Source organism: Pan troglodytes, chromosome 12 (genome assembly GCF_028858775.2).
Source record: "Pan troglodytes isolate AG18354 chromosome 12, NHGRI_mPanTro3-v2.0_pri, whole genome shotgun sequence".
In the NCBI taxonomy this organism is placed as follows: Eukaryota; Metazoa; Chordata; class Mammalia; order Primates; family Hominidae; genus Pan; species Pan troglodytes.
This window is the reverse complement of record NC_072410.2, coordinates 113,404,630-113,426,764: the sequence shown is the minus strand read 5'-3', so window position 1 is coordinate 113,426,764 and position 22,135 is coordinate 113,404,630. Positions and strand designations below refer to the sequence as shown.

Sequence of the window (22,135 nt, the reverse complement as noted above, 5' to 3'; positions counted from 1 at the left end):
GGGAGGCGGAGGTTGCAGTGAGCCGAGATCATGCCACTGCACTCCAGCCTGAGCAACAGAGCAAGACTCCATCTTAAAAAAGCAACTTTACGACACACTTTTAATACATAATGAGCCAAACCTGCAGATGCTAATGAATATCCTTTCTTGAAGGTGAATTGGAGGAAAAAAAGAAATTAGCAAAACTTAGGGTATGAGGTTTTTGTTGTAAATGGTCGTAGTTACTCCTGAGTCTTACTGTCCACAAAACTTTTCAGGGGCCGATTTAATAGTATTTTTCTTATACCTGTAGAAAAATATACTCAGTTGGGAATCTAGAACTGTATTTCACATACTCTGCTGGTGGTGGATATGTGGGGAGAAAAAAAAAGTTTTGCAGTCAGACAGTTTAGAAGATGAATTGAACTGAGTTCAGGAAAAGTTGGGTGTTCTGTTTCTCACCCATAATTTTAATGATTTAAAATCATTACCTTTAGTTATTTTTCTCTCTCAAGTACATCACTGTATTAAAATTAGTCTCCTAGAAGCAAAGGTTCTTTTCTGAAAGCTACCTACAATTAAGGAGAAAATAACCTTAGGAAATCCTGTGAAATACAACCCTCTGTGTTTATAATTATGAGAACAAATATAGCACTGCCTGGTTGCTGTTTGCCCTTACTTGCTTAAAGGTAAACAAGTATGGAACACACTACCTTTATTCCTTTGAGCTCATTTATTTGCAGTTGAGAGAAGTTATATTTAAGAATACTGGGTTTCAGCCAGGCGTGGTGGCTCTCGCCTGTAATCCCAGCACCTTGGGAGGCCATAGCAGGCAGATCCCTTAAGCTCAGGAATTGAAGATCAGCATGGGCAACATAGTGAAACTCCATCTCTACAAAAAATACAAAAATAAGCCAGGCATGGTGGCGCACATGGTGAGCGATGATCGCACCACTGCATTCCAGCCTGGGTGACAGAGCAAGACTCTGTCTCAGAAAAATAAATAAATGAAACTTTTTTTTTTTTTTTGAGAAAAAGTCTCGCTCTGTCTCCAGGCTGGAGTGCAGTGGCGCGATCTCAGCTTACTGCAAGCTCCGCCTCCCAGGTTCACGCCATTCTCCTGCCTCAGCCTCCCGAGTAGCTGGGACTACAGGCGCCCGCCACCACGGCCAGCTAGTTTTTTGTATTTTTAGTAGAGACGGGGTTTCACTATATTGGCCAGGATGGTCTCAATCTCGTGACCTCATGATCCGCCTGCCTTGGCCTCCCAAAATGCTGGGATTACAGGCGTGAGCCACCATGCCCGGCCGTAAATGAAACTTTTTAAAAATGAATAGTGGGGCTGGGTATCATGGCTCAGGCATGTAATTCCAAAACTTTGGGAGGCCGAGGTGGGCAGATCACCTGAGGTCAGGAGTTCAAGACCAGCCTGGCCAATGTGGTGAAGCCCCATTTCTACTAAAAATAGAAAAATTAGCCGGGCATGGTGGTAGGTGCCTGTAATCCCAGCTACTTGGGAGGCTGAGGTGGGAGAATCACTTGAACCCGGGAGGCAGAGGTTGCAGTGAGCTGAGATTGTGCCATTGCACTCCAGCCTGGCGACAGTGAGACACTGTCTCAAAAAAAAAGAAAAAAAGAATAGTGGGTTTCATGTTTGTAGTATTTTTGTTTTTAAACGGTTGTTATTTTATTCTCTTAAAAATGTTTCTCCCTCAATGTATGAGCTCCCCCATAACCTGTTTTTATTGACCTTTTTATTCAAAGCCGCTGCTGCTGCTTTTAGTGTTAGGTGTACCACAGCCTCCCAGGTTTGTATCAGTGGGCCTCACTCTCTGTTATGAGTTTGCAGCCAGCCTGAGGGAGTGCATGTGTGCGTTTCACGGGGACTTCCCGGCCTTCCCTGCTGCAGTGCAGCTAGTGAGAGCTTTCTTAAGCCCCGGCACCTAGTAAGTTACTTGCTTGTTGAACTGATTAGAACTGAACTGTGCCAGATCTGCCACTGTGACTCTTCCCTTTGACATTGGTAGCAATGCAACTGCCCTCATCATAGAGATATCAAACATTTTATGTTTTTCGTGGTTAAATCCATATGTTGTTTTCATAGTTCAAAGGTGTTATGGTCTTCATTATGATGAACTGCATTTTATTACCTGAAAAACTGCATTTTACCAGGTTCTATTTTCTTCAAGTATTTTTTTTTTTTACAGGTTATGGGATTTTTAGCAGACAAAAAACCAGAACAAGGCCAGCGGGTCTCAGGAATACTTGTTAAAAGAAACTTTAATTATCACATACTTTCTCCTTGCGACCTGTCCAGTAAGTATACTATTAAATGTCAAATCCAACTTCACCTTAGCACTGAAAGAAAATCTATGAAAACTTCTCTTCACCTTGTGGCCTAATGTTATGTAATAGACAAATAATAAAAAAGGAATGGGGCAAGTTAGCTAATTAGCTTTGTGGGGAGAGAAAAACACCTCCCATGAACTACTGAAAGATTGAAATTATTGGTGAAATCACTTTCTTCATCTTTGGAAACATAAGTTCATTTCTGAGTTCATCTTGTTTTCTACCCTCTACAACAGACTGGTGGGCTTTTATTTTCTGAAGTGACTTTGGATTCCCCAGAGAAGCCGTTTGGTTTTTATGACCTTTGCATAAGCATTTCAGTTTTTTATGACCTTTACATCACTTGCAGGGCCTTTGTATTCCTTCGCCATTCCAAAAGGAGTAGGAACAAAAACTTGTATAATTTCTTTAAAAGCAAAAAAGTATTAATGTAAAGCCTAATTTTTTCATTACATTGAAACTTTCAACATCCAAATAAGTAACACCAACTATATAACTGATGCCTCTAATGTGTGTGTATAAATTGAAACTCATTGTAGAGAAAAATGGAAAATTGGGCGGGGTGCAGTAGCTCACGTCTGTAATCCCAGCACTTTGAGAGGCCGAGGCAAGTGGATCACGAGGTCAAGAGATCGAGACCATCCTGACCAACATGGTGAAACGCCGTCTCTACTAAAAATACAAAAATTAGCTGTATGTGGTGGCACATGCCTGTAGTCCCAGCTACTCAGGAGGCTGAGGCAGGAGAATTGCTTGAAAGTGGGAGGTGGAGGTTGCAGTGAGCTGAGATAATGCCACTGCATTCCAGCCTAGTGACACAGCAAGACTCCATCTCAAAAAAAAAGGAAAAATTGCACAAAACTAATAAGATTACATTTAAGTTTGTAAACTGCTTTTTTCCCAAAGTTGATACACATTTCCATGTGCATTCTTTGTCTTTATAAATTTACTGAGCCATCAATAAGTCATTTTCCAATGAATATGGTATTATCTTCAAGTAAATACTATGCTCACAGTGATTTACATGGTACTAATACATTATATGTGCTTTATGCAGGAATAAAAAATAGCAGCAGCCCGGCACGGTGGCTCACGCCTGTAATCCCAGCACTTTGGGAGGTCGAGGTGGGCAGATCACAGGGTCAGGAGTTCGAGACCATCCTGGCCAACGTGGTAAAACCCCATCTCTACTAAAAATACAAAAATTAGCTGGGTGTGGTGGCATGTGCCTGTAGTCCCAGCTACTTGGGAGGCTGTAGCAAGAGAGTTGCTTGAATGCGGGAGGCAGAGGTTACAGTGAGCCGAGATCACGCCATTGCACTCCAACCCGGGCAACAGTGCGAGACTCTGTCTCAAAAAAGAAAGAAAGAAATAGCAGCAGTGGTGAGGTATTTACCTGTGAGATTGCCCTGCTGTCAGTTTTCATAGCATCATAGGTCACTGTCTGACTTGTGCCTTCATTCTGAGTTAGTGAGCTCTTATACTCTTTTTTTGTTTTGTTTTTTTTTGAGATGGAGTCTCTCTCTGTCGCCCAGGCTGGAGTGCAGTGGCGTGCCGTCTCTGCTCACTGCAAGCTCCACCTCCCGGGTTCATGCCATTCTCCTGCCTCAGCCTCCCAAGTAGCTGGGACTACAGGCGCCTGCCACCATGCCCGGCTAATTTTTTGTATTTTTAGTAGAGACGGGGTTTCACCGTGTTAGCCAGGGTGGTCTTGATCTCCTGACCTCGTGATCCACCTGCCTAGGCCTCCCAAAGTGCTGGGATTACAGGCGTGAGCCACTGCGCCGGGCCCGAGCTCTTACTCTTATGCCACATAGTCCCAGCCCTTGAAATCTGTCTAATGAGGGAAGCAGTCTTGGGAAGAGCTAATCCCAGTATTGCTCAGTGGCATATAGAAGCTCATGATAAGTATGTGAAGAGAAACTGTGCACCTCAGGAGCTGGAAAAAGCTTTGTAAATTAGGCAGCCCTTGTGCCAGGTGGTGAAAGATTGTTGGGAGTTACCAAGGAAAGAAGGCAGATGACAGCTGGCATACCAGCTCTGTGGCATCCAAGAACCTGGTATGTTTGGGGACATGAGGTGCTTTTTTTTTTTTTTTTTTTTTTTTTTTTGAGATGGAGTCTTGCTCTGTTGCCCAGGCTAGAGTGCAGTGGCACGATCTCGGCTCACTTCTGCCTCTGCCTCCTGGGTTCAAGCAATTCTCTGCCTCAGCCTCCCGAGTAGCTAGGACTACAGGCATGTGCCACCACGCCTAGCTAATTTTTGTATTTGTAGTAGAGACGGTGTTTCACAATCTTGGCCAGGCTGGTCTTGAACTCCTGATCTCGTGATCCACCTGCCTCGGCTTCCCAAAGTGCTGGGATTACAGGCATGAGCCACCACGCCTGGCCATAAGGTGCTTTCTTACAGCTGGAGCAGAAGTTAACTGAAGGGGAGAGGTAGGGACATAGGGAGATCAGTGGGGAAATGTAAGGTGGTACCAAATTAAGGAGCATCTTGTTAGCTTTCTGAAAAACATGTTCACATTTACTTTGCTTTTATTTCTTTTTTCTTTGCTCCTGGTATGTGTTTTGTAGGACTAGTATTTCTTCAAGTCTCTTCTCATTTTCTCTTCAGATTATACTGACTTGGCCATGAGCACTGTGAAGCAGACCCAAGCCATTCCGTATACTGGTCCCTTTAATTTGCTCTATTACCAGCTGCAGAAATTGACAGGTGTGTGTGTGTACTGAAATTCATTTCATTGTTTTCTGTCTTTTAGTAAGATAATTTTCTATCTAGAAAAGAATGTTACTTAATTTTGATAATTGTCTCAGAATTGTGTAAGTTTTATTAATATATATGATCATATTATTATTGCCTTTATGTGAAATTTTAGAAAATACACTCATATTCTTGCCTGATGGTCCTGGGAAAAAAATAAAAACTTAAAAAAAATTAAAAAAGGAAATATACTCAAAAATTTTTTTTAATTCCATAATACTTATCTTTGACCCACTTAAAATTTAGTAGTCTTTGTTCCTTATGTTTGAAATCTATTTTACTTGACCATACCTAAAATTTTATCTGTTTCTTTTCTTTGATCAGTGAAAATAATTTTTCTGGTTCTATTGATACCAGTCTATACAGCAGGTTTTATAAGAGTTCATGACCACTGGCCAAAGGCCAGTGAGAAAATAAACCTAGTCTGCTTTCATTATTAGACCATTTGGGTTCGAGATTTTGTATATTAACATCATGAGGGGCCGTGACTAAATTAAAAGGTGTAGACTTTCTGATAGAGCAAGAATACTTCATATTACAAAATACATTTTCCATCAGTAATGCTCTTCATGACTCATCAAGTACCACCATAAAATAAACCAGTAGAAAGAATCTTTTTTTTAAACCTTGGAACCTTGCACTAGGATAATCTGTCATAACATAGAAGGTTAATAAAATATGTCTGAACTGTCCTTGATTAAGAGGATGCTAGAAAGACCAGAAAAGTCTCTTCAACAATGGAATTCCGCTGTAGAATGTTGACGCTTACGAAGACAGAAGGTAGATGAAACTAGCTGGCAACAATTGACAAATTTTATGTTATATGTTAAGATGCTAGTGGAAGGCTAAATCTCTTGTATACAAAAGATAGATGTTTGAGCATCACTTAAGTTTGCTACTGATAAAATGTTTGATGTCCAGGGTAAATGCTATCTAGTTGAATGTTTGCAATACATGTTCAGACCTTTCCGTTGCTGTACTTTGCTGTTTAAAAATTGACTATACAAATGAGTTACTAACTTTTTAATTGTGTAGCTGCTTTATTTTAGCTGTCTCTATAAACAAATGAATGGTCTCTGGAAGATTATCAGAAAAGTATATACATCTTATAGTTACGTCTTTCTTTCAGGTGATGTGGAAGAATTAGAAATTCAAGAAAAACCTGCTCTGAAAGTGTTCAAAAATATTACTGTAATACAAGAACCAGGCATGGTGGTATTAGAAGTAAGAAAGGATCATTTACCTAAACAATGAGGGGAAAAAAGTTTTAAAAAGAGTTCATGAACAATTGTAGAGAAAATTAGTGTCTTCCCAATTAGAAAAAGAATATTGTTGGAAAGTATATGTGTGTGTGTGTGTGTGTGTGTGTGTGTGTTTTAAGGATCAGCATTAAGTATAATTAAGTAGCTGAGCATTTTCTATGTAGTCACAAAAAAACCTAATAATAAATTAAGGGTTCTTATTTAGTATGTGTGATAAATATAGTCCTTTCCTATAAGTCTTACCTGATTTTGTGGTACTCCAGGATGTCTTTAGTTATATCAGAAGGTTTTACAATTCTTAAGGTAAAAATTTAATTCTGTTAAATTAAAACAAACTTAGGTACCACTCGTTAAAAGAGCAGAATTTTGAAGATTCAAATAAACAACAATAAAGTGACCCAAATCTGGAAAGGATAGAAATTATTAAATTAAGTGATATGGTTCCTATTAGAATTTTAAACTCCACCTTGTGGAGTTTGGAAGACAGATACCAAATGAATTGCATGGTTGATTTTGATAGATTGGCACCTATTAAGTTTAAAGAAGGACTTTGAAAGTGAGTCCTATCATTGAATAGTCCAGGGAGGTACCTTGTCTACTGCTATGCCCCAAGGTAGAATTGTATATAAATTGCCAAGGTAGATGGTGAACTATTTCATTCATACATTCTAATTTTTTTTTTTCTTTTTTTGAGACAGAGTCTTACTCTGTCACCCAGGCTGGAGTGCAGTGGTGTGATCTCAGCTCACTGCAACCTCCACCTCCTAGGTTCAAACGATTCTTCTGCCTCAGCCTCCTGACTAGCTGGGACTATACAGGTGCATGCCACCATGCCCAGCTAATTTTTGTATTTTTAGTTAGAGATGGGGTTTCACCACATTGGCCAGGATGGTCTTGAACTCCTGACCTCAAGTGATCCACCCGCCTCGCATACATTCTATTTTTAAAACAAAAAAGATTTGTCAGCTTTGGTCCCAATGCAATTCTGTGATTTAAGTCTAAATTTGATTCATAAGGCTAAAAGCAACTAAAGAAAGTGTCAGGCCAGGCCCAGTGGCTGACAGCTGTAATCCCAGCACTTTGGGAGGCCAAGGCAGGTGAATCACCTGAGATCAGGAGTTCGAGACCACCCTAGCCAACATGGTGAAAACCCGTCTCTACTAAAAATACAAAAATTAGCCAGACGTGGTGGCAGGCACCTAAAGTCCCAACTACTTGGGAGGCTGAGGCAGGAGAACCACTTGTATCTGGGAAACAGAGGTTGCAGTGAGCCAGGATCACGCCACTGCACTCCAACCTGAGTGACAGAGCGAGACGCTGTCTCAAAAGAAAAAAAAGAAAGAAAGTGTGAAAAGGAGTAGTTATCTATAAACATGAAGTTACATAGAACAATATATAAAATGTTAATATCAGAAAAAGGGGGAAGTTATTGGAGACATTAATTTAGCTCATTCTACCAAATACTATTAGAGGCTGTGTATGATGGCTCACACCTGTAATCCTAGCACCTTGGGAGGCCAAGGTGGGCAGATCACTTGAACCCAGGAGTTCAAGACCAGCCTGGGTAATACAGCAAGACCCTGCCTCTATAATTCATTCATTCATTCATTCATTTATACATACATAGTAGATAATATATTTTTGTTCCTAGGGTAAACATGTCAGAGATTGTACCCTAGGAACAAAAGCCAGGGGATCTGAGGCTTAGTGTGAGAAGCAAAAGTAAATATTTAAAAATATTACCCTCTTGGCCGGGCACGGTGGCTCATGCCTGTAATCCCAGCACTTTGGGAGGCTGAGGTGGGCGGATCACCTGAGGTCGGGAGTTAGAGACCAGGCTGACCAACATGGAGAAACCCTGTCTCTACTAAAAATATAAAATTAGCCAGGCATGGTGGCGCATACCTGTAATCCCAGCTACTTGGGAGGCTGAGGCAGCAGAATTACTTGAACCTGGGAGGCAGAGGTTGCAGTGAGCCAAGATCACGCCATTGCACTCCAGCCTGGGCAACGGGAGCAAAATTCCATCTCAAAAAAAAAAAAAATTACCCTCTTCGCATTCTGTCTGTAGTCATATACTATACTAAATATAAGCATTAGGAATTTGAGTTCAGTCCCAGCACCGGTAATTATCCTGTGCAAGTTACTTTTAAGTCAGTTTTCTCTTTTATAAAATGAAATTAATCATGCTGTTATGAAAATTAAATGATAATGCCTATAAAACACTGTGTCGAAAGGAAGTGCTCAGTACCATTTACTTTTGTTTACAGAAAATTAGAGGACTATAGTATTATTAATTTCAGTAAACAATGAGTCAGTTAATTTCATTGAAAATGCTAGAAGCAGTAGTTCCATATGTACAGTCCATGGTTTGGTGGGTTGTAGTTGTAGCCTTTGTGGTTGGTCACCCTGGGTAGGTCACTTCCTAATTCTGCCTTTTGCTTTCCAGTGGCTGGCAAACCCTTCTAATGATATGTATGCAGATACAGTAACAACTGTGATATTGGAAGTTCAGTCAAATCCCAAAATAAGAAAAGGTAAGAGTTCATTTTTATCCTTTTTTTTTTTTTTTTTTTTTTTTTTGGAGATGGATACTAGCTCTGTCATCCAGGCTGGAGTGCAGTGGCACGATCTCGGCTCACTGCATCCTCCGCTTCCCAGGTTCAAGCAATTCTCCTGCCTCAGCCTCCCAAGGTGTTGGGATTATAGATGCCTGCCACCACACCCAGCTAATTTTTGTATTTTTAGTAGAGGTGGGGTTTCACTGTGTTGGTCAGGCTGGTCTTGAACTCCTGACCTCGTGATCCGCCCGCCTCAGCCTTCCAAAGTGCTGGGATTACAAGTGTGAGCCACTGCGCCCAGCCACTCATTTTTATCCTTTCTTTCATTTTTCTTATGTTTCTGTGAACTAAAAAGCAGTACATAGACTCCTAACAAACTTGATCATTTCTATGTAATCTTTAAGATATAAAATACACACAGCAATGCATGTTGTTAGTATTTTGCTTATTTTTGTCCTGGCTCTTCACTCATACTGCAAAAACCTGGCTGCAATTAAGACTAAGATAAAATCCTTTTAGAAACAGTCCTCTTAAAAATAATTGAGTCAGGCCGGGCGCACGGATCACAAGGTCAGGAGATCGAGACCATCCTGGCTAACACGGTGAAACCTCGTCTCTACTAAAAATACAAAAAATTAGCTGGGCGTGGTGGCGGGCACCTGTAGTCCCAGCTACTCGGGAGGCTGAGGCAGGAGAATGGCGTGAACCCAGGAGGCAGAGTTTGCAGTGAGCCGAGATCACGCCACTGCACTCCAGCCTGGGCGACAGAGCAAGACTCCATCTCAAAAATAAATAAATAAAAAATAATAAAAATAATTGAGTCAGAAATTTCAAAATATTGATGAATTGAGCCAGTAGATTAGGAAGATATGCTACTATCTTCATGTTTAATAAAATTTGTTGAATAGAATTGAATCTCCCTATGGGACAATTTTCAACCAGAGAAAACAGTGAAGATATTTTTGTGTTACTTCTTTGATTCTATTTTATACTTAAGTCAGCATAATATATGTCTTTTTTTTTTTTTTTTTTTTTTTTTTTTGAGACAAAGTCTTGCTTTGTTGCCCAGGCTGCTCTCAAATGCCTGGGGCTCAAATGATCCTCTCACGTCAGCCTCCTGAGTGGCTGAGACTACAGGCATAAGCCACTGTACCCAGCTCTTTACATGTTTTGAGCTGTGAGTCTCCGGCATATGGAGTAGTCCTGTGTGCTGTGCTGGGGGAAGTGACCATACGGGAAGTATTCTGGGAAGCCTCAGCCTTTACCCTTCACACACCATTAGATCCTGGGCTCTCAGAGAATATTATTGTTCCTTGAAAATATACAGTTAGTTAGTTCTTTGATTTCATGAGAAAAAAGTTTAGCAGACTACTTTGTAATTCATTTCTTATGCTGCATCTATAATACAAACAAATAAATACTTAGACAATCTAAATCTGTTATTCATTTGAGTCACTGGTAAGCATTTGAATTTGCTTTCAGTAATTGTAAAAATGATCATTTGGACATCATTTGATAACTTGTTTTAGTTGAATTAACTCATGGGAAATGGCTCCTCCCATGTGCATGTAACACAGGAGACAGCCGTGCATATATATAAGCCACAACGCATTTATATAAGCCACAGAAGAATGCCGCAAGATTCTTACATGATGCTCAGTGTCACAGTCTTAATCCTGGGGTAGAAACATATTGATAGAAAAAATGCAATTGTCAATTTTCTCTTACAGTTGGGCACAGTGGCTCACACTTGTAATCCTAGCACTTTGGGAGACTGAGGTGGGTGGATCCCTTAAGGTCAGGAGTCTGAGACCAGCCTGGCCAACATGGTGAAACCCCATCTTTTCTAAAAATGCAAAAAAAATTAGCCAGGGGTGCTGGCAGGTGCCTGTAATCCCAGCCAGCTATTCAGGAGGCTGAGGGGCGAAAATTGCTTGAAACTGGGGGGCGGAGGTTGCAGTGAACAGAGATCACACCACTGCATTTCAGCCTGGGTGACAGAGCAATACTCCATCTCAAAAAAAAAAATTGTTTTTGTCTTACTTATCTTAGGTGGTAAAAATAAAGGTGTGCAGGGTGGGAAGGAGGATCTTTTTTTTTTTTTTTTTTTTTTTTAATTTATCTAGAGATGGAGTCTCTGCTCTGTCGCCCAGGCTGGAGTACAGTGGCACCATCTCGGCTCACTGCAACCTCTGCCTCCCGGGTTCAAGCGATTCTCCTGCCTCAGCCTCCTGAGTAGCTGGGATTAGAGGCGTGTGCCACCATGCCCGGCTAATTTTTGTATTTTTAGTAGGGACGGGGTTTCTCCATGTTGGTCAGGCTGGTCTCAAACTCCTGACCTCGTGATCCGCCTGTGTTGACCTCCCAAGGTGCTGGGATTACAGGCTTGAGCCACCGTGCCGGGCCTAGGAGGATCTTTTAAAAGATCATGAGTAAGTAGTGGTGCAGAAGTTAGGAACGGTGACGTGGGGAAGAGGGTTAGGTGCGGAGAGCAGAATCACGCCCGGGGCTTTGGGCCACGCAGCTTTCAGCTGTAAGGCCCCCATCCTTCTAAGAGCACAGCTGGCCTTCACTTCCTATCTTAGTCTGTTCAGTTCAAATCAAATGCCACCAAGGTTGCTTTCTCTTCACTATATTCTGATAGCCCTTTTATAAAATGAAGTCTTTTTTGTAATATAGTCAACTAATTAGAAATTGATATACTTTTCTGAAAAATGAAGTTTCTATGCAAAAATGGCACTTTTTTAGGCCAGTTAGGATGTTGTGTGACTACAAGGTCTTTGGTGATGTTTAGTGTCTGAGCTCTGCCAGCCTGTTTTCCATGTGGCAGAGGAGGGATCACAGAGATGTTGACAGGATGTCATCTGCTGTTCTGATGAGGGCTCTGCCTAGCGGTGATGCTGAAAAACAAGAGGTGCTGTGGTATGACAGATAATCTCCACATAGCTCGTGTGTGTTTTATACGGGAAGGAATACATGACCTGTCATAGGTTGGTTTGCCTTTATCTTGATTATTTCTCTTAATGCTCCGGTCCAAAATGAAATGTACCTTTACTCTGATCTGCAGTAATTGAATTTAAATTAATTATCACTATATTATTAGTGATCCCTCTTATGCTAATAATAAAAACATTCCTTCCTTTGGTTAGCCTGTGGCCATTTCAGCAGAGGTTCATTGCAGACAGGTTAGAACTGGGCTGTTTCCGTGTGTTCCGTGTATTTAGCATTTGTTCAGCTGGCTGGGTGCCTTGTGTTTCTTAGTTCTTCCCCATTTTGTAGTTTATGGAGAATGAGGTTTTATATTCCTCTGGGATGATGAAGTGTTTGCATATTTTCATTAACATTCATTTGACAGATGTTTACTGAGCACCTGCTCCCCAGCAGGCATGCCTCGAAGTGCTTAGGAAACATCAGTGAACAAAGCAAACAGATCTGCCCCCTCCAAGGATCTGACATTCTGGCATGTCCCAGGGCTTCCTGATAGGGTTTGGAGTTGGGCAGATCCCATAGGGTCTTGTTGGCCATTGTAAGGACCTCAGACTTTCAGTGTGAGTAAAATGAGGCTATGCTGCAGAGCTTTGAGCGGGGCTGAGACAGGATCTGACGGAGTTTTTAAAGGACTGCCGTGGTGCTTGCTGAAAGTACTGTTAGGAGGGCAAGCAAGAAAGCAGAGGCTCCAGCTGGGAGCTTCTTCAGTCATCCAGGTGGCAGACAGTGGCTCAGATTAGGGTGGAAGTCATGGGGATATCGCAAAGTGCTGGATTCTGGGGGTGTTCTAATAAAGCCAGCGGTATTTCCTGTTGGATTAGCCATAAGTGGTGACAGAAAGAGAACAGACAGGATGAACTTTAAGATAATGATCCAGGGTATGTATGTGATACGTCAGCATGGACAGTTGTCACTCGTGGGGCTAAGTGACAGGTTTTAATAAGTAGCACTTGCTCCTTTCAAAGGTGACAAGTATTGCAAGAACTGGTACATGTGACACTTATGCTGCTCATGAGGAAGTTGATTCTGTATATTTATTATTTATCGAACTGACTTCTTCCTATCCAAACTTGGGATTTTCACATTTAGAGCAGAGTCAGCGACTGTGGCCCACAAGCCACACCTAGCCCGCCTGCTTTGGTAAGTATGGTGTTACCGAAACCCAGCCGTGCGCACTGGTTCATCTCCTCTGATGCCTCTTTCCTGCTACAGCAGCAGAATTGAGTCATTGCAACAGCGACCCTGTGGTTTACAAAGCCTAGAATGCCATCTGGCCATTTACAGAAAAAGTTGCCCTCTTCTCAAGGCACCTCTGTGAAACAATCCGATTCTTCCTTGATGGCATTTTTCTCCCTTTTCATCTCTTAGCCTCCTGACACTTCAGTCCAGATTCTGGAAACACAACTTGTATTTGTATCTGTGGTGTATGTGTGTGTGTGTGTGTGTGTCTAACCAACCACAATTTATGTGTCCCCATTCTTAACCAAAGGGGAAATCTTATATATTTTCAAAATACATTATTTTGTTTTTATATTCCATAACATTCTTCTATTTTACATGGCACCTGTTTTCAGCATGTGTATGTCCTGTTTTGACACACAGACCTACTAAGGACAGGTATACCTGTCTGATTGTATAGTTCTGTGTTTAATATGATCTCGTGTCTGATGAGTTTGTCTAAATATTAATGCAGGAATTTGCAAATATATATATACATATATATACACATGTAAACTTTGGAAAGTTTCTTTTGATAGTTTCATAGCCTAGATATTTATTTTTTAATATATTTTGTGAGATTGTTTTTACATGTCAATTAAGTGCTTATTTTAGTAATTAATGAAACTAATGATTATAATTAAAGTATAAAATTCTGTTATATAGCTTTCTTGGCTAGCACCTGGTTAGTTTTTTGTTTTTGTGTTTTTTTAATATTTTCATTTTTATTTTACTTTATTTTATTTTTTGAGACAGGGTCTCACTGTGTCGCAGACTTGAGTACAGTGGTGCAATCTCAGCTCACTGCAGCCTCGACCTCCTGGGCTCAAGTGGTCCTCCCACCTCAGCCCCCACAAGTAGCTGGGACTATAGACGCACATCACCACGCCTGGCTAATTTTTCTATTTTTATAGAGACAGGGTTTCACCATGTGGCCTAGGCTAGTCTCAAATGCCTGAGCTCAAGTGATCTGCCCACCTTGGCCTCCCAGAGTGCTAGGATTCCAGGTGTGAGCCACTGCACCTGGGCTTACTATTTTTTTTAATGGAGATGGGGTCTTGCTGTGTTGCCAAGGCTGGTCTCCAACTCCTGGGCTCAAGCAGTCTTCCCTTCTCAGCCTCCCAAAGTGCTGGGATTACAGGCGAGTAGTTAGTTGTATATACAATTGAAATTCACGAATTAAAAAGAATTAGATGAAGTATGGTTTGAATTCTAGAATAGTTTAGGAGAAATGACAAGTTGAGTCTTTTCCGTAGAGTAGATTGAAATAGGTATGTGGGAGTGCAGAAGTGAGTTAATAAAGCTACACTTACATGATACAATATTTTAAAAAAGTCATAGTGTTACATGAGAAAGTGATTACTTGGGCTGAGAAATTGAAAGTGCATTGAAGAAATCATAATTTTTGAAGTCTGTTTGAAATGACAGAGTCTTAGCCAGGCACGGTAGCACACACCTACAGGCCTAGCTACTTGAGAGGCTGAGATGAGAGGATCACTTGAGCCCAGGAGTTCAAGGTTACAGTGAGCTATGATTGCACCACCGCACTCCAGCCTGGGCAACAGAGCGAGACATTGTTTCTAAGGAAAAAAAAGAAGAAAGAAATTACAGTCTTATATTCTATTTTCCTGTTTATAGGTGAGGCCATAAGATTATTTCTGGTATTTTCCCCCATATCATACACACACACACACACACACACACACATACATGCGCGCGTTTATATATAAAAAATATATAAAAGAGGAAATTGGTTATGTATATTTATTATTTATCAAACTGACTTCTTCCCATCCAAACTTGAGATTTTCACATTTGGGCCAGCCCAGCTTTCAACTCTTAAGGCCCCCCATCCTTCTAAGAGCTCAGCTGGCCTTCACTTCCTATCTTAGTCGGTTCAATCCAAATCAAATGCCACCAAGGTTGCCTTCTCTTCATTATATTCTGATAGCCCTTTTGTAAAGTGAAGTCTGTTATGAACATGAAATGAAATGATGACAATATCCATATATATGGGGTGTGTGTGTGTGTTTTGTCTGAAGGATTTTAAAATTCTGCACTACTCTTTGTAACAGCATTATTGATACATAATTCACATACCATACAATTCATCCATATGAAGTGTAGAATTCAATGATTTTTTAGCATATTCAGAGTTGTACAACCATCACCACAATCAACTTTAAAACATTTACATCACACCAGGCCAGACATGGTGGCTCACACCTGTAATCCCAGCACTTTGGGAGGCCCAGGGGAGCAGATTGCTTGAACCCAGGAGTTTGAGACCAACTTGGGCAACATGCTAAAACCCTGTCTCTACACACACACACACACACACGCACACACACACATACAAAATTAGCTGGGCATGGTGATGCATGCATGTAGTCCCAGCTACCTGGGAGGCTGAGGTGAGAGGATCACCAGAGCACAGAGGTTAAGGCTACAGTGAGCCGTGATCATACCACTACAGTCCAACCTGGGCAACAGTGCAAGACCCTGTCTCTAAATAAATAAATAAATGAATGCACACCTCCGAAAAGGAACCCCATATCCCTTATGTATGATGCCCCAATCTCTATTCTCACCAACTCAAAGCAACCACTAATCTACTTCCTGCCTCCCTGGATTTGCCTGTTCTCAGCGTTTCAGATAAATGGAATCATAGAATATATAGCCTTTGATGACTGGTTTCCTTCACTGTGCTGTGTTCAAGGTTTATCCGTGTTGTCACATAAATTGGTACTTCCTTCCTTTTTATGGCCAAATAATTTCCCATTGTATGGACACAACACATTTTGTTTATCCATTCATCTGTTAATGGATACTTCGCTTGTTTCTATTTTATGGCTTTTATGAATAGTGCTACCGTGGAGATTTGGATGTAAGTTTTTCTGCAGACATATGCTTTCATTTCTCTTGGATCTGTACCTAGGAGTAGAATTACTAGGTCAAATGCTCACTGTTTAACTTTCTGAGGAAGTGCCAGACTGTGAGCTCTGCACTCGTTTGCTACTGTTGATACACTGAGTTGTTGAATGAGGGGTCAGAGCATGCCTGAAACTCCAGATTAAGGGGGGCCCATTTTCCCAAGCTGTCAGATTTGTTTTGGAAGAAAAGCTGAGTAATTTAATGGGCAAGTCATTTTAAATATTAATTTTTATTAAAATAATTATATCTAATAGAAAGCTAAATTTATATCACATTTTAGATAAAAGACTTCACAGATCTTTGAGCTTGAATATGTCCCTAGAATTCCTGGAGTTAATTGCCCGTGGTCATAAATGTAAAGTTTAAGAAATGTGGGAAATAAAACTAAAAATAATATTAAGTGTCATTTTGTGGTTCTTTAATAAGAACATGAAATATTGGAGAAAGGGTGAAAAGATGTAATAGAAAAATTTTTTTTAAATACACATAAAAAGAACATGAAATTAAATGATGAAAATATCCATTTCCTTTAGCAGGCAAATAATACAAATCCCTGCTTGTCACTTTAAGGATTCCATAGTTATTCACTTTAACTTATCAGTAACCAGATTCTGATTATTGATTTGGAAATTATTCTGAATAGGAATTTAGAAATTGAACTCTCTGTCGCTTTTTTTTTCCCAGGTGCAGTACAGAAGGTTTCTAAAAAATTAGAAATGCACGTTTACAGCAAGAGGTTGGAGATCATGCTCCAGTAAGTTTTTCACCCTTTATTTCTCAACAAGACAGTGACAGCGGCCGGAAGGAGCCCTGGATTCGGCTCTGACTCCTTCAAGGACTGGGGCGTGGCTCTGGCCAGGCCACTGCCATGCTCGGAGGCCTGCTTCTCTGTTAGGAAAGAGAGGGGCTGGAACCGTTCCCTGCCAGCTCTGCACTCACCTGTGACCTGCTAGGTCAGCCGTTTGTGTTTCATTTAATACAGTGCTTCAGGATGCTGGCACAGTTAGCAAGGGTTCAAACATTCTCATCAAGGACAAGTTCAAAAATCTTAGCTGAATGTTACTGTATCTTCAAGAATTATTTTATATATTTACTTGTTAAATGTGAATTCTTTGTAAAATGGTGTTCTTCTAGACTCTTCTTAGTCTGTAAGCGATGAATTAACTTTAAACTAAGTATTTCTTTTTATTTTATTTTATTTTTATTTTTGGGAGATAGAGTCTTGCTCCATTGCCCAGGCTGGAATACAGTGGCATGATCTTGGCTCATTGCAGCCTTGACTCCCAGGCTCGAGCAATCCACCTCAGCCTCCCAAGTAGCTGGGATCACAGGCTCGCAACACCATGCCCAGCTAATTTTATTTTTTTGGAGAGACAGGGACTTCCTATGTTGCCCAGGCTGGTCTCAAATTCCTGGGCTCAAGGGATCCTCCTGCCTTGGCTTCCCAAAATGCTGGAATTACAGATGTGAGCCCTTGCCCCATGAAACGTTTTAACAAAGTAAGGTGGCCTGCTAGTTTAGAAGGCTTTTATGCTAACATTTCTGTTCCTTCCTTTCTTTCCCCAAAATTCTACACTAACCTTTTTTTTTTTTTTTTTTTTTTTTTTGAGACGGAGTCTCACTCTGTCGCCCAGGCTGGAGTGCAGTGGCACAATCTCAGCTCACTGCAACCTCCACCTCCCGGGTTCAAGCGATTCTCCTGCCTCAACCTCCCGAGCAAGTGGGACTACAGGCGCATGCCCACCACACCCAGCTAATTTTTGTATTTTTAGTAGGGACAGGGTTTCACCATATTGGCCAGGCTGGTCACGAACTCCTGACCTCGTGATCCACCTGCCTTGGTCTCCCAAATTAGAGGTGTGAGCCCCCGTGCCCGGCCCACTAAAGCAGCAGTTTAGTGGCTTTAAAAAAAAAATGATAGACTTTAAATGATGACTTTGTTTATAGAAGTTGTCATACATCTTCAAAACAGAATTCTCTGTGTTGTCATTTTGATTTTAAAGAGCATTCCTCATACAAAACCAGCCAACAGTGCAGGCACAGTGATTACCATGGCCATTGAAAAGGCCACAGATTTTACTGGTTCCCACCCCTGGAGCCTCTGGTTCTCTTAACTCATTTTGCAGAGGGCTCAAGTCTGCCAGCGTTGAAGTCTGAGTATCTTAATCATTTTTAGATCCTTCACCCCTTTGGCAGTCAGGTAAGGCTGTGGGGCGGGGGCAGGGGACACACATATATGCAGTTTTACCTTTGATTTCAAGGAGGTTAGACAACCCCCTCCCCACAGGCTATCCTGGGACCCCAGGTTAAACAGCCCTATTGTAGAAGGTGGGTGTTGCTGACCAGGGACTTGACTACAATAGTTCTGTTGGTGGCCCTGTTCCCTGGGGCTCTACAAGAATAGAAAACCCGTGTGGCCCTGGACTGGCCCCGCTCTCCCACGTGCTGCAGTCGGGGTGCAGAATGGAAGTTCACATTGCTGTGGCTGGTCCTCAGGAGCCGTGGGGAGGGCAGTCTGCGGGAGGCTGCGGCCCTTCCACTGGACTTTCACTCTGGCCTTCTTCCCTGTCCTCCTGACACCACTCCTCCCGCCTCCCCTCCCTCTCCCTCACCTCCCACAAACACACCAGAACTATTCAACTCTGAGGAACAGGAGTATGAGACAGCTTCCATTCGGCCAGGAATGGGAGGTTCCCATGTCCTTAAACTTCAAAGCCAATCGTACCCTTAAAAATGCAGCTATTTCCCCAGTTGTTTAAACACTTAGGATTAGATAGGAGTAGATGTATTGGTTTCTTCAGAGAAGCCAACAGTGGATCACATGAAAATGGAACCTTTTTTCCTATCCTTTTGAATACATTTCTGTGTTTAAAATATAATTTTTTTGGCTGGGTGTGGTGACCCACACCTGTAATCCCACCACTTTGGGAAGCCAAGGCAGGTGGATCACTTGAGGTTAGGGGTTCGAGACCAGCCTGGCCAACATGGCAAAACCCCATCCAAAATACCCCTACTAAAAATACAAAAATGAGCCAGGTGTGGTGGTGGGTGCTTGTAATCCCAACTACTCAGGAGGCTGAGGGAGGAGAATTGCTTAAACCAGGAGGCAGAGGTTGCAGTGGGCCGAGATCGGGACACTGCACTCCAGCCTGGGCAACAAGCAAGACGCCGTCTCAAAATAAATAAATAAAATAAAATATAATCTTTTCCTTTGTGCTAGGGTCCCACCTAAGTTTATTCACACATATGATGAGCAGTAACTGCCTGAAGATGCAAGCAGTTGATTCCCACTCCCCACTTCCCCCGCTTAATACAGTGTTGTCAGTGCTTAACTGTCCTAGGCTGACCATGGTCCATGGGTTGTTTAGAGTCACTGCCTGCCTTTCTTACCTGCATTCAGCCTGCTGGTGGACTGCTGTTTCCTAACACCTCTGTACCAATGGGGACGATGTTGAAATTAATGATCAAAACTGTTTCTCTCGATGACAGAGGCAATGTCTTAGTGCCTTCTTTATCCCCAGCTACTAGCACAGAAGGAATCTGCCACACAGAAGATGCTCAATAAATACCAAGTTTAATTAAAGTAGGAGTGCACAGCTAGTGGGCTTGGGAGCCATTTAAACCTAGATACCTGGATTTGAATGCCAGCTCAGCTGTTTACTAGCTGTGAGGCTTTAAGCAAATCACTTAACTTCTGTGTCTTGTTTTCTTCACATGTAAAAGGGGATCCTTACTAAAATTATAGGTTAAGATAATGTATATAAACCACCTAGCATGATGCCTGCTGAATAGATCATTCTTGAATAATAGCTGTGTATTTTCCCTGTTTTATAAACTTAATAAGCTGTATCAAGGCAAATAAGAAGCTTGTCTCAAAAGTAAATACAGGCTGGGCATGGTGACTCCTGCCTGTAATCCCAACACTTTGGGAGGCCAAGGCAGGTGGATCACTTGAGGCTAGGAGTTCAAGACCAGCCTGGCCAACATGGTGAAACCCTGACTCTACTAAAAATACAAAAATTAGCTGGCTGTGGTGGTGCACACCTGTAATCCCAGCTACTAGGGAGGCTGAGGCAGGAGAATCGCTTGAATCCGGGAGGCAGAGGTTGTAGTGAGCCAAGATTGTGCCACTGCACTCCAGCCTGGGCAACAGAGCAAGACTCCATCTCAAAAAAAAAAAAGAAAAAAAGTAAATACAGTATTCTACTTTAGAACTAGGACCTATCTTCAGTTTTATTTTTTCCTCAAGTATATAAAGCTGGGCATTTTCACTAATCCTGCATTTCTGCTTATTTTCAGGGACATATTTGGAGAAGACTGTGTAAGTGTAAAGGATGACTCTATTCTTAGCGTCACAGTGGACGGGAAAACTGCCAACCTTAACTTGGAGACACGGGTATGTAGCTGCTCTTTCCTACGTTTCAAGACATTTGGGAAATAAAGTGAAGGCATAAATAATCTGTGCTCTCACACTCAACAGTCTACTTTTGCATATTGGCATTTGCTTCCAGTGTTTCCAACATTTTTTTCACATTGTTCTTTTTATATTATTATGGTTGAAGTTTTCCGTGTTTTTCCGGGTTACTGCATAGTACAAGGTTCGCGTGTATGCCACTCCATTGCTGTCCTCTTCCATAATACAGCTTACTTCACCTCATCCCTTCTCTAGTTTGGCATCTAGTTGACTCTCCATTTTTTAAAGAAGCCGCTCTTCTGTTTGCACCAGCAAGATCCAAGTGGATTTTCCAAACAGTTCAAAACCAGCCCGGGCAACACAGTTAAACCCCATATCTACTAAAAAATACAAAAAAAATTAGCCGGGAATGGCGGCAGGTGCCTGTAGTCCCAGCTACTCAGGAGGCTGAGGCAGGAGAATTGCTTGAAACAGGGAGGCAGAGGTTGCAGTGAGCCAAGATCACATTACTGCACTCCAGCCTGGATGATAGAGCGAGACTCTGTCTCCAAAAAAAAAAAAAAAAAAAAAAGAACTAGAGGCCAGGCGTGGTGGTTCACGCCTGTAATCCCAACACTTTGGGAGGTCAAGGTGGGTGGATCATCTGAGGTCAAGAGTTTGAGACCAGCCTGGCCAACATGATGAAACCCCATCTCTACTAAAAATACAAAAATTACCCAGGCGTGGTGGTGTGCCTGTAATCCCAGCTACTTGGGAGGCTAAGGCAGGAGAACCCAGGAATCACCTTAACCCAAGAGACAGAGGTTGCAGTGAGCTGAGATCACATCACTGCACTCCAGCCTGGGCGACAGAGCGAGATTCTGTCTCAAAAAAAAAAAAAAAAAAAAAAAAAGCAACTGGAAGATTATTAGTGAGTTTCAGTCAAATTCAGTACCAAATGTTGAGTAGGTAGCCACATCCATTCCTTGCCAAGTAATTTGTGTGGCATAGATGAACTTCCCTGGAGTATCATCTACTAGATCAAACTGTGGGCTTTGATGTAAATGTAGTTTACTAGACTTTCCCCAGTCTTTCACCCCAGCCTCAAGTCATCACTAATTAGGACCGTGCTGCTGTCAGGAAGCACTGCACGCCCACAAGTGTGTAGGGCGGCCGTTCTGTTTCATGGTAATCAGTCCCACCATGACCTCCGCACACACAGATGATTGTTCTTTTTTTTAGTTTGAGACCCGGTCTCGCAGTGCCGCCCAGGCTGGAGCGCAGTGGTGCAGTCACAGCTCACTGCAGCCTCAACCTTCCCGGCTCAGTGATCCTCCCACCTCAGCCTCTTATCTGGGACCACAGGCACACGCCACCACAGCTGGCTAATTTTTTATGAGATGATGGTTTTTTTAAAGAGTATTCATTTATCTTCTATATAATCATTATAGACTTAATTCTAACAGTCTCGTTTGTGCCTCACTTTCAGACTGTAGAATGTGAAGAGGGAAGTGAAGACGATGAATCCCTCCGAGAAATGGTGGAGCTGGCTGCACAGAGACTGTACGAGGCCCTGACGCCAGTTCACTGAGACTGTGCCTGTATATGGACTTTGAAAAAATACTTGACTCTACTTCTGTTACCTAAAATAAAATGCATTCGTTTCTCTGGGGGAGCCTGTTTACTTT

At 41.9% G+C, this 22,135-nt stretch overlaps 1 protein-coding gene across 3 annotated transcripts in view; it reads left to right on the top strand.

The window, feature by feature from the left end:
* CPSF3 (cleavage and polyadenylation specific factor 3) overlaps nt 1-22,122 on the top strand; it is a 49,179-nt gene extending 27,057 nt beyond the window's left edge. For all 3 annotated transcript variants that reach the window (NM_001246367.1, XM_009441956.4, XM_016942885.4), the window contains 7 exon segments: nt 2,187-2,295; nt 4,945-5,043; nt 6,221-6,315; nt 8,803-8,890; nt 16,739-16,808; nt 20,354-20,450; nt 21,937-22,122. In NM_001246367.1, the coding sequence (NP_001233296.1) occupies nt 2,187-2,295; nt 4,945-5,043; nt 6,221-6,315; nt 8,803-8,890; nt 16,739-16,808; nt 20,354-20,450; nt 21,937-22,038 (660 nt within the window). In that variant the 3' untranslated portion in view covers nt 22,039-22,122.
* The last annotated feature ends 13 nt before the right edge of the window (nt 22,123-22,135 follow it).